We start from the raw sequence: 11,775 nt of genomic DNA on the forward strand, positions 1-11,775 counted from the left end.
TTGTATGAGTTTTGCCCTAAGCGTACAAAAAAACAAAACAGTTGGTTGGTGTGGCTGTATTTTCATAATAGCAGGCTATACAGTATCAAGGCTATGGTTACTTTGTAAGAGGTGTGGACATACGCCAGAGATAATGTCTGTTGCTTGTGCTGATAATACAGCTTAGTCTACACCATTTTTAGAGGGTTTTAAACAGGCTGACTGAAGATTTGAGGTGGAGGAGATGTGTTTATTAAAGCTGTCAAGAAACAATGTCATCTTGCATACAGCGGTGTGAGGAAAGGAGGATTGTATGAAGGGGAGGGTGGTCAATTAAATGGACATTCCCAACTATATTGTTTGTGAAACCCGGCAGCTGAAATTCAACCCCTTTAAACCTGTGACTATGCGAAACCAGGGTGCATAAGATACAGCTGTGAAAGAGCTGCAGGAGCGTAACTCTCACACAAACACTTGAACAGATTTGTCAAATACTGCAACATACATACAACATGAGAAATAAGCTCAGTCTCAAAAACCTAAAAAACTAAACTAATCTAAAACTATTTCTTGCGACAGAAGGAAAAAGGCCAGTCATGTTTTGAGAAGTAAAGCCAGTCCTCATTCCCTCGGTCCCTCCACCCTTCTGTTCCCCCAGGACTTCATTTAACCTACTTCTGTGTGAAACTCACTTCCAGATGGAGCTCACTTTTTATCCGTCTTCCACTTTTTCTTTCCATATTTTCCCACAATATGCCCACAGACTCTTGAATTCATGGGAAAACGAGAGATAGTTCTTGACTTATGTTTCGGCACACCACTGAGAGCCACAGAAACTATATTCTGCCCACTGTCAGGACTCTATGGGTGCATGATTTATAGAAAGTTAGTATTTAAGATATCTGCATTACTGACACTAAACTGTCTCTGTGATTTTACAACTATTCATACCTACTATTCAATCATTGAATGGCATTTTTATGTCTATTCTTTTTTATAGTGCATATATTATTGAATGACTATAATAAATGAGACAATTCGAAAGTGACTAAGTATCTTTTTATTTATCAAAGATGCAATAAATTGACCAAAATTGACATCAAATACCTTTAATGCTACAAACGATTTCTATTTCAACTTTCTATTTATCAAAGAACTGTTATTTCAAAGGATTCCTGAAAGATGCTGAAGACTGGAGTGATGGTTGCTGGAAATACAGCTTAATACATTCAAATACAAAAAGTTATTTTAGATTGTAAATAATTTCACACAACATAATTGATTTTATGCAGCCAGTTATATTAAGAATAAGCCAGTTATTAGCCAGAATAATTACATAGGCTTCAAAAATCGAATCTGCCCCAAAAATTTTAAAAGCAGAAGCAATGTTCAATGTTTTGTACTGACATTTAGACTACTCGCATTGCACACACACATTTGATCAGGTTCATGCATTGTCTGGAAATCGAACTTGTTCTGTTGCTAGCTTTGGGCTCTGCTGTTTGAGCTACAGGAATAATAAAGTGTTGCTTAACAACTAATACAATCGTTTTCTTATCTTATCTTAAAAACATGAAAACAGAAGTGGCATTTTTCTGTTAGAGATTGTAAAGATAACTGATATGGCAAGAGGGCTCTCACTCTGCTTTTACAGTATAGTGGACTTATTCACATGATATGGTTTCACTTTTAAAACAGGCCTTACTTTGACAGTTATCAGTGTATTGTTGTGCATGCAAACACACATTGCAAGTTGAAGGGATTATTTTTGCGAGTTTTATCATCTGCCAAAAGAAAAGTCCAATCGCTTAAAAAATAAAATTGTAAGTCTTGAGTTATAGCACATTTCTCCTCAACAAAATGCAACAATTTTAGGGTATAATTTAAGTTAGAAGCAGATGAGATTAGGGATGAGTCATGTGCCAAAGTTTGGATGTATAACAGCAAGCACTGCTAATAATTGACTAACGGATGTCTGTAAAAGAGTAGCTGATGTCAAAAGAAGGGTAAACGGTGCAAAGTCCAGTTGTTTACAGTAAACGCATGACACCCTCACTGTTTACCTACATCTGTTTGGTTCACAGCAATCGGTCTCACAAAGTGTTTACAGGAGGTGGTTTAGGAGCCTCAGCCTGTCCCCGCTGAGAGCAGGTGCTCTGCTGAGACTCTGCTGCTGATCTCACTGAGACACCCTGATACTGATCTAATGGACTGCTTTATGTCCATGAAAAAAGAAAATAAGACAAACAGGAGAGAAATAAAAATCACAGTAATTGATTTTAATAAACCCAGAGAGCACAGATAAGCTGTTGTTTTTGGGGTGCATTGTGGGAGAGAGTTAAGCACCTCATATTAGCATTATTCCATATGTGTATGAATGGACTTCTTTTGGAGTATCAGATAAACATATATGACTTGAATATAATATTGATATTAATATGTCTCTGAGTGTATGAGAAAGACAGAAAAGCTATACAGCCTATATACTTTTTATACAGCCCATCCTCTGTTTAATAATGCTCTAGTTTTAGTTTAACCATAAACACCATTCACCTCCTTTAATCTTAACTTACATGCTCATTAAAAGTGTGCATTGTTGTGGAAGTGTGTTTGTGTGACACCTTAAGTGCCACATTTTCAATGGTTTCATTAGATACCCTGTTGCTAAGACACTGAACACAATCCGCCACAGCCGTGAATGAGCATGAATGGGTTCTTGGCAATGAAAAAGAACCTGTGTGTCTGTTCCGGGGTGTAACTCTTCCAATGGAATCTCAAGAATGAGGTTGTGCTCAATTTGTCAAAGCCGGTCCCAACAATACACAGTGAGCAGAACGAAACTGGATCCGTTTCCTTCCTTCAGTTTACTCTTTGTTCATTTAAAAGCATCAATCAGCACCAAAAGATTAAATATAAAACAAAAACGGCTTTATAATGTAGTGGTCAATCATTTTTATTTTTTTAATGGATGCTGCCAATATCTATACATTAAGGTCAATGTGTACACAATATAACCACATACAGTATATACTACCATTCTAAACTTTTCTAATTTGAAACTGCGAAAATCCTCCTGATATTATATGTTGATTTGCTGCACAAGAAATATATTCATATTATATCAGCGTTGAAAACAGTTGTGCTTAAACATTTTTGTAGAAAGTAGGATTTTCCTCTGTGGATTCTTCAAAAGAATATAATTTACTTATTGCTAATAACAATTTTTATAGAGAGAGTTTTATTGGACAGAATTTGTATCATTTCCTTCATGGATAATGAATATAGCATATTTTATTTTATTACATTTTGAGTACATATTTTGCTCAGTGCTTAATTTCAGAATTTGAGTAATATTAGCTCTAATATATGCTTAAAATAATTATATTATCCACTAAGAAAATTAGCCAAGTTCCGTTAATTTGTCAGATAGGTGTGGTTATTACTGGCCAATGCCAACAATCCCCAAACTGCCTGACTGAATGGCGTGTTACAAACTTCCCCATTCTCCAAGAATTAGAATGAATATAAAAACTGTAAATAGGTATCATTAAAGTTTTTATCTATAGTGTCAACAGGCCTCAGTGCTTGTGCAGAAATAAACCTGTGTGAATCAAAGGCACATGACTGCGGAGTATTTAATGTCTGTGGAAGGCTGAGGAACAGAACAGGAAGGAAGAGAGATGAGCATCCCTTTAATGATTACAATTACAGAGCAATTTCATCGAAAAACTGACATCAATGAAGAGACTAGGGCACGAACACACACACACACACAAACTGTTCCTTAGCAACTGCTGCTTCTGTATAACCTCTTCCACAGTAATGATACACCTTAGGAAAATCTGCAGCAAGAATGCTATATAACTCAGAGTAAAGTTATTCAGATAGATCTTTTAGGGTTTGGGTGCTGCTAACCACAAATATGGAGCACCAAAAAAAACGTAAGGTTATGTATTTCACATATCATGACTGTGACTGTCTGAGAGGGACCTGCATGCGTCCACCTCTGAGCATGCCAACCATTAAAAAGCAGCCCTATCAGCACTTCAAGCTCCACTGCCCTCCATCCGCTCAGCAAGCCTGGGCAGCCCCTGGAAACTAATGACTTCTGTCCACATCCTCATTAACCGCCTCAGAGAAAGTTTTATCATCACGTTGATCCGACTTCTCTTTGCATAAGGTATATACAATAATGAAGCGTGGAACGGCTGCAGAACGAGTTTGAGATCAGCTTAAGGATGCAAGATCTCAATGATACTGATGCTCTAAATATTCTAGTAATAATATGGGGCATTCTTGGTCTGTCATGACTGAGAACTTACTCTTGTCAATCAAGCACTGTATGAACTCAATCTACACTGATAAAGAGAACAGAAAGCTGAAGAAACGTGAGAGAAAGAGAGAAAAGAATGAGCGAGGGGAGGAGGGCAGAGGGAAACAGGACCATGGCTTCGTCAGACAAACGGCTCTCTGTTTGGACTATCACTGAAGTCTCTGTCCAGTTTTTCACTTTCTCTCTCTTACCCTCTTTTTTCCTTTTGTGCATTACTCCTCTATCAATCTTGCATTCCATTTCTAGCTCCGATCTGCCTCTTGTCTTGTTTTTTTTTTCACTTTCTATGCCTTGATATGACCACACACACTGTTCCTGCAATCTATGCAATCGAACCTCTATCGGCCAATCTGAGGAATGGTGGTGTTAGAACATTCATGACATAACCCTCTTCTACCTTCTCATGTCAGATACACAAGGCATTGTGCAGAATGAATGCGGAGGTCATCTCAGTGCACCAGAACGAGGGCACTCTCTGTGCCTGGCACTGCTAGCAATTCAGTGCACCCACACAATACACCACCCCCAGTCATATGCCACTAAAAACAACTTCACAACAAGAGGTCTTCAAAAAGACTGACACATTACTGTTTCTTGTGCTCTCTCTGGAGGAAATATTATTAGTTTTTCATGTTCAGCTATGTTGAAATCAACTAGACAGATTATCTGATCCAAACCACTAATTAACTAACCATTGTCATTTGGTGCCATTTTACCATTTAAAGAAAAATACTATTTAAAAATACACATTTCATTTTTAATATCTCATTTTATTTTATATAAATAAAAGGCTGAATTTATTTTGATCAAAACTCATTAAAAACTGTAATATTGTGAAATATGATTACACTTTATAATAACTTTTCAATTTTTTTTTTATCTATTTTAAAAAGTAATGTATTCCTGTGATGGCAAAGCAGAATTTTCAGTCATTTTTTCTTGTCATTTTTTTCAAGCTTTCTGTGTCAAGTCATCCTTTAGAAACCATTGTAATGTATGGATTTGCTGCTCACTTCCTTTTATTATCAATTTTGAAAACAGTATTTTTGTCAAATCTGTGATGCATTCTTTAATGAATAAAAAGTTCAAATAGGAAAAGCTCTACCGTTATAAATGCTTAGTATACGTATATATATATATATATATATATATATATATATATATATATATACACACAAACAACTTTATATATATGTGTGTGTACCTGGTATTTATCACATTATATGCCCTCCACAAGGATAGTAAAACCAATAAATTGTGACCTTGTGGGCACATTTCTAGGATTGGTGTAGGGTGATAGAAAATACAGTTTGTACAGTTTAAAAACCATTACGCCGATGGAATGTCAGAATAAAACATGGAATAACAACAAGTGTGTGTATGTGTGTGTGTGTGTGTGTGTGTGTGTGTGTGTGTGTGTGTGTGTGTGTGTGTGTGTGAGATCACATCAAATGCGAGATTCATCCAATCAAAGTCTTTTTGGAATTCATATGGTGGAATCATAAACAACTTGTTAACATATACAAGTGCTGATTCACTCAGATTTACTAATGCACATGTATTCTTCTAATTGGGCAGAGTCTGATCAGTCTGGCCTTCTAAGGGCTTAAGCCTCCATTTATAAACAATCCTACTGCAGACATCTGTGTGCTATCATCTTAAACTACAGTCCAAGTGCAGAGATGTGTTCAGAATTAGTCGCAAAGGAAGAAATCATGGAAATGGACATGATTGAGCAATTCAGGCTGTCTCTGAGCAATGATTAAAAGAGCAAATCCTTTACCTGGGTAAACAATGTAAAGAATGGCAGTGGTTTGACCCTGACCCCTAAAAAAATGTCTTAACTTTTGATGTGAGACCCCTAAAGCAACCTGTGTGGTCTTGTAAGTGCACTTCAAATGGACTCGGAAATTGTTGAGCGCTGCAGTGCAGGCTAAGAAAAAACTGAGGGTCTGAACAAGTGCTCTTAATGAAACCTATATCAAAGACAACAGCAAATTCTATAATACTACACACAAATAATGCCTTTCCAACTATCCTAGAGCTTTAAAGAACATTTTACAATGCCTACCTTCATTCATCAACAATCATACCATTTTTTATTCACAGTAAGTTCAAAATAAGTTACCAAAGTTAGTGAAATAACTATAAATATAGAATTTGCAGTATTTTTTAAACTGTAGCATCTTATGAAAAGTTACCAGAGTTTTACTGCCCTAGCAAATGTTTTATTTGGCAGAAATAAAATATTTCCAATACAGTCAGAGAGAATCCCAAATCTTACCTGGATGAAGAAATGGAAAAGTCTCCGCCATCCAACAGCCTGATTTTGCAGAAGAGCATCCCGTTCACAAACGGCACAGCCGTGAGCTCCTCCAGGGTGAAGTGTATCTGAAACTTGAACTTCTTCTTTTTCATTAAAAATGCCATATTCTTTGGAGACTGGATTTTGGATGTTTGAAGGTAGAGGTAGATGAAGATAGGGTGATAGCTGCAGGTTTTTGTTGTTTGTTTGTTGTTTTTCTAATCTGGTGCTTGGAAGTCCTTCTCAATGTATGTGCTTTGGTTCAGCATCTCTGAGAGGACCGAGGTTGTCCAGAAGAACCTGGGGTGTAAAACTCACTTTTAGACATACTGGTCAGACAGCCTCTATACCAACTAAACACTAGAAAGTACATCATAACTTACCTTGAAACCAACACAGGGGCAGGACTGCGGGAACGCTACAGTCTCTGCAGAAAAGCAAACACATTCCCTGGAGAGTTAGTTACCTTGAAGGAGTCCATTATATCCAGGTGTAAAAAGATCCCTGGTGCTCCACTGGCACCATTCATTTAATCATAGAGAAATATCGTATGTTTTTTGAGAGTTACTGACAATATCTAGAGAAATGACCATCATCTTTTCTCTCTAATAATCGAAAGCAGTCGCCTGTTCTTCCCAAAGTCTTAACTGAAAATTTGAATACATACAGTTGAATACTTACGTCGATGTAGAGTTTCAAATGGCAGCCATGATAGAAATCACTGGACGGAACACTTCAGAAAACGACCCATAATAGAATTAACTTACTTGTATCGAAATCAACTGTTTAACGTTGAGTCAAAGGGAGATTGACTGCTCGGCTGAAACTGTCTAGCTCTTTAGTAAACTCCTGCAACGTTAAGCGCCGCCTCCACGGACGCGTGGATTTCCCTAAATACAGTTGAGTTCACTGAGAGCGGTAGAATCTCCCGTTCCATCCACAAGAACTCAGCAGAACTCCAGACTTTACTGTTAAAAGGGGAAAACATTCAGAGTTCAGCGTTGTTTAGCTTTGCTATTGTGTAGGTTGCGATACTGGCTTGAGATATTCATCAGTAACGTTACCATAATTACCATCAGCGTTTTCTAGGGAGGCAGAAAACAAACGTTCGTGTTGTCAAGGAGAATCTCTAACTTGGAGAATAAAGAAGATTTCGCGCGTATGTGTTAAAGCAGAAAATCGCTTCTTAGGATTTGTTGGGAATGTAGCGCCATCTTGTGGCCGGATATTTGCTAGCTTATTCGAAATGCATATTCAAAAACAGTGGTTTTCAGAAGTAAAATACAGGTGGATATAAAATAATTAGAATATCATGGAAAATGTGTTTATTTTTTTTTATTTAATTAAAAAAATTAAAAGCTTCTTATATTCTTGATTCAATTACACATTCATTGAAATATTTCAAGAGTTTTTTTTGTTTTTAATTCTGATGGTTTCGACTTACAGTTTGGGAAAATTAAAGATCCAGTATCTCAAAAAAAATAGAATATAACATTTTGAGCTTGATTAGTTTGATTAATTTTAGGTATCCTATAAATACTGGTTACATCTTGGGCTAGTTTAGAACATGCAACCACAATTATGGGAAAGAAAACTGACTTGACAGTTGTCCAGAAGCTGATCATTGACACCCTCCACAAGGAGGGTAAGTCACAGAAGGTCATTGCTGAAAGGGCTGGCTATTCACGGAGTGCTGTATCAAAATATATTCGAAGAAAGTTGACTGGAAGGAAAAAGTGTGGTAGGAAAAGGTGCACAAGCAACAGGGATGACCACAGCCATGGGAAGATTGTCAGGAAAAGCAGATTCAAGAACTTTGGAGAGCTTACAAGGAGTGGACTGAAGCCAGAGTCAGCTCATCAGGAGTCACCACCCTCAGACGTCTTCAGGAAAAGGGCTACAGCTGTCACATTCCTAGAACCAAACCACTCCTGAAGCAGAAAAAAATGTCAGAAGCATTTCACCTGGGTAAGGAGAAAAAGAACTGGACTGTTGCTCAGTGTTCCAAAGTCCTCTTTTCAAATTAAATTAAATGTAGCATTTCATTTGGAAATCAAGGTCTGGAGTCTGGAGGAAGACTGGAGAGGCACAGCATCCAAGCTGCTTGAAATCCAGTGTGAAGTTTCTGAAGTCAATGATGATTTGTGGTTCTGTGATGTCTGCTGGTGTTGCTCCATTGTGTTTTATCAAGTCCAAAGTCAATGCAGCCATTTACCAGGAGATTTCGAAGCACTTTATGCTCCTATCTGCTGACAAGCTTTATGGAGATGCTGATTTCATTTACCAGCAGGACTTGAGCACCTGCCCACAGTGACAAAACCACTTCCAAGTGGTTTGATGCCCATGATATTACTGTGCTTGACTGGCCATCCAACATGCCTGACCTGAACCTCACAGATAATCTATGGGGTATTGTAAAGAGGAAGATAAGTAACATCTGACAAACAATACAGAGGAGCTGAAGACCGCTATCGAAGCAGCCTGGGCTTCAATAACACCTCAGATACTGATTTTTATTTTTATTTTTTCCTAAGCTGTAAGTCATAACCATCAGAATTAAAATAAAAATAAAAAACTCTATAAATATTTCAGTTTGTGTGCAATGAATCTAGAATATAAGAAAGTTTGCATGATATCCTATTTTTTTTAGATGCACCTGTATAATATAATGTAAATCGTTAGATGCTATACTTCGATTAATGTTGTTTTTTTCTTCTCTTCTCTTTGTTTATAATGTTCATTAATATGCATTATCTAATTAATTAATTAATATGCCAAAATGAAGACAAATTGTTCCTTCACTTCAGACCACAAAAGGAAGCAAAACATTTAAACCATATTTAGAGGTTCTGTATTGAATTGTGAGATGAGATGTGAACTTTTTAAAAGGCAGTGTGCAAATGAAATATGTTTATGCTGAGCTGTATCCACCACCATAAATGCTACAGGGAACATGATTTGTGGATTTGTCAAATGTAGCTGTATTCAAAACAACCTGCAAGGTTATTGTTGGCTGAGGGGAACTTGGATTTTAACAGAACAAATAAAAAATACAAGAATATTTTCTTTTGTTATTATTGTTATTCAGTCACTTACAGTGATTGTTTGCTGAGTAATAGCTGCATGACCAAAATATAAATGTATGTACAGTTTTATGAGTTCACATTCACAAAGGAAGACACAATAGCAGTTCTCACTGTGGAGATATAGGGCAAATCATTATAGTATATAGTTTGGTGTAGACGAGAACAGACAAGCTCTGTGAAAGTCATTATGTCAATGCTAAATGATAGCTCTGTCTACTCAGTAGGTCTATTGGAAGGCAACAGATATGCACCCTTGTCACACTGGAATTATTTAATTCCTGTAAATTGCATGGAAGTTAACTAGAAAAGTTTGTTCACCTAAAAGAGTTATTCAGAAACACATAAGAATGATCTTTGTGAAACTGGTTTCACAGATACCCTACATCATTGCAAACTGATTGCAAATGCTAGTTCATATGCATCAGGTTATTACGAAGTTTAATAAATTCTGGCTTTCATGCTGCTTGCAATATCACAGTTTGCTTTTGTATAAATTGGTTATGTGCCTTTTAAAGAACATCAAATCCTAATTTTAAGAGCAGAAAACTGCATTCTATTATTTCCCCAGCAGGTGTCTCTTTTAAGTACATTTTTGAATGTGATCGCTTGTGAGGTGGACCGTGAGGTAGGATTGTGGAGCAACAAACAGGTTTAACCGTACTACCTACTGGCACATTTAATAGTAGGATACCAATGTAGAATTTAAAAGCATTATTGTCTGACATGCACAATCTGGAATTTACACACATATAAGCATAAGCTTGCAAATCGGCATTAACTGAGCACTCCAAATTTATCTTAAAACATATATATTTTATTTTCATTCTAATAATTCCAATAATGCTGATAATAATGCTAATAATGAGAATAACAACAATTATTCGTCTTTTTATTAATTATAAAAAAGTGGAAAGGACCAGAACTATTGGGGTGTGAACATAGACTGTATGGGCGTGTCGAAAAGACCATTTAAATTAATGTGATTGGTAGTGTCCATCACTGACATCATTAGTCCCGCCCACATCAAAGCCCCACCCAGTTACTCATTTCCTGTTGAACACGACTAGATTCCTACCGCCCTACCGGCATTCTCGTTTCATCAGCTGTCATTCAGACCGCCAGTTCAAAACGTAATACCATTGGAAATTAGCCAACTATTATGTATTTGGAACAAGATTCAAAGCGATGTATATGTCGGAATACGCCGATTTGCCTGCGCCTTTTAGGATTCTAGAACCCGGAGTAACGTTATCGGTGGGACATCCGTCCAGCTCATCACTATGAGCTCTGAATGCCGATGTAGCGAGTGAATGCATGATCAGTTTTAAAGCTTAAACCAGAACATATCACACAGACTGTTGCAGTAAAGAGGCTCAAAAGATCGTGATAACTCTTTAGACATATTCGGAAGCTTATCTGAAATCACACAGGCGCCGCTCCGATCGCGTGACTCGCGCTCCCACGCGCGCATACACACACAGACTTTACTTTAAACTGCTGGAATTCAGTGACATGCATCAGCGGGGATCATTCGTCTCTCCATTGCTCAGCGGTGTTTTCTGCCAGTGCCGCTCGGAAGAGTATCAGGGCTCGGACCCCGGTGGAGGCGGGGGTGGTGGTCGGACTCTGGGCTCCGCGACATCTCTATCCGAGCACCGCCATGATGAGTCCTGCGACTCCCCTCATCACTGCCCGGTGTGCGGCGGGCCCGAGCAGGAGCATCGGCTCAAGGTGCTCTTCCAGATCCTGGATGTCAACAGAGACGGAGGCATCTGTGTCAACGACCTGACCATCGGACTGAAAAAGCTGGGGGTCCATCGCACAGAACATGAACTCAAGGTGAGTTATCCACTTTAGACTATTCAGTTATCCAACTATAATAGGTCTTTATAATGGGATTACAGGTCAAATCACACTGATAGAGAGGACAGCCTTCTGAAGGACACAACTCAACTTATTTTGTTTGTGCATTTCTATTTATTAAGAAAGGTTTACAGTTGTTTTTGATCATATGGCTAAAAAGAACTAGATTGTTGTGTGAACACTGGGAAAGCTTATGTGGCATGATAGGA

The 11,775-nt window shown here is 37.7% G+C and overlaps 2 protein-coding genes across 7 annotated transcripts in view; one reads left to right on the top strand and one right to left on the bottom strand.

Moving 5' to 3' along the window:
- The window catches only part of LOC113049262 (protein FAM102A-like), a 31,581-nt gene extending 23,793 nt beyond the window's left edge, over window positions 1–7,788 (bottom strand). For 2 of the 4 annotated variants that reach the window (XM_026211453.1, XM_026211449.1), the window contains exons 1-4: window positions 7,691–7,788; window positions 7,299–7,585; window positions 7,001–7,044; window positions 6,597–6,917 (exon numbers count right to left, since the gene is read on the bottom strand). In XM_026211453.1, the coding sequence (XP_026067238.1) occupies window positions 6,597–6,742 (146 nt within the window). In that variant the 5' untranslated portion in view covers window positions 6,743–6,917; window positions 7,001–7,044; window positions 7,299–7,585; window positions 7,691–7,788. Of the gene's footprint in view, window positions 1–6,596; window positions 6,918–7,000; window positions 7,045–7,298; window positions 7,586–7,681 lie in introns of all 4 variants that reach the window. The other 2 variants (XM_026211452.1, XM_026211450.1) reach the window with 2 other exon arrangements.
- A 2,960-nt stretch (window positions 7,789–10,748) lies between these two features.
- Window positions 10,749–11,775, top strand: part of LOC113049263 (calcium-binding mitochondrial carrier protein SCaMC-2-B-like) — a 16,204-nt gene continuing 15,177 nt past the window's right edge. Inside the window, exon 1 of one of the 3 annotated variants that reach the window (XM_026211457.1) lies at window positions 10,749–11,542. In XM_026211457.1, coding sequence (XP_026067242.1) covers window positions 11,216–11,542 — 327 coding nt within the window. In that variant the 5' untranslated portion in view covers window positions 10,749–11,215. The remainder of the gene's footprint in view (window positions 11,543–11,775) is intronic. The other 2 variants (XM_026211455.1, XM_026211454.1) reach the window with 2 other exon arrangements.

Source organism: Carassius auratus, chromosome 30 (genome assembly GCF_003368295.1).
Source record: "Carassius auratus strain Wakin chromosome 30, ASM336829v1, whole genome shotgun sequence".
NCBI lineage: Eukaryota > Metazoa > Chordata > Actinopteri > Cypriniformes > Cyprinidae > Carassius > Carassius auratus.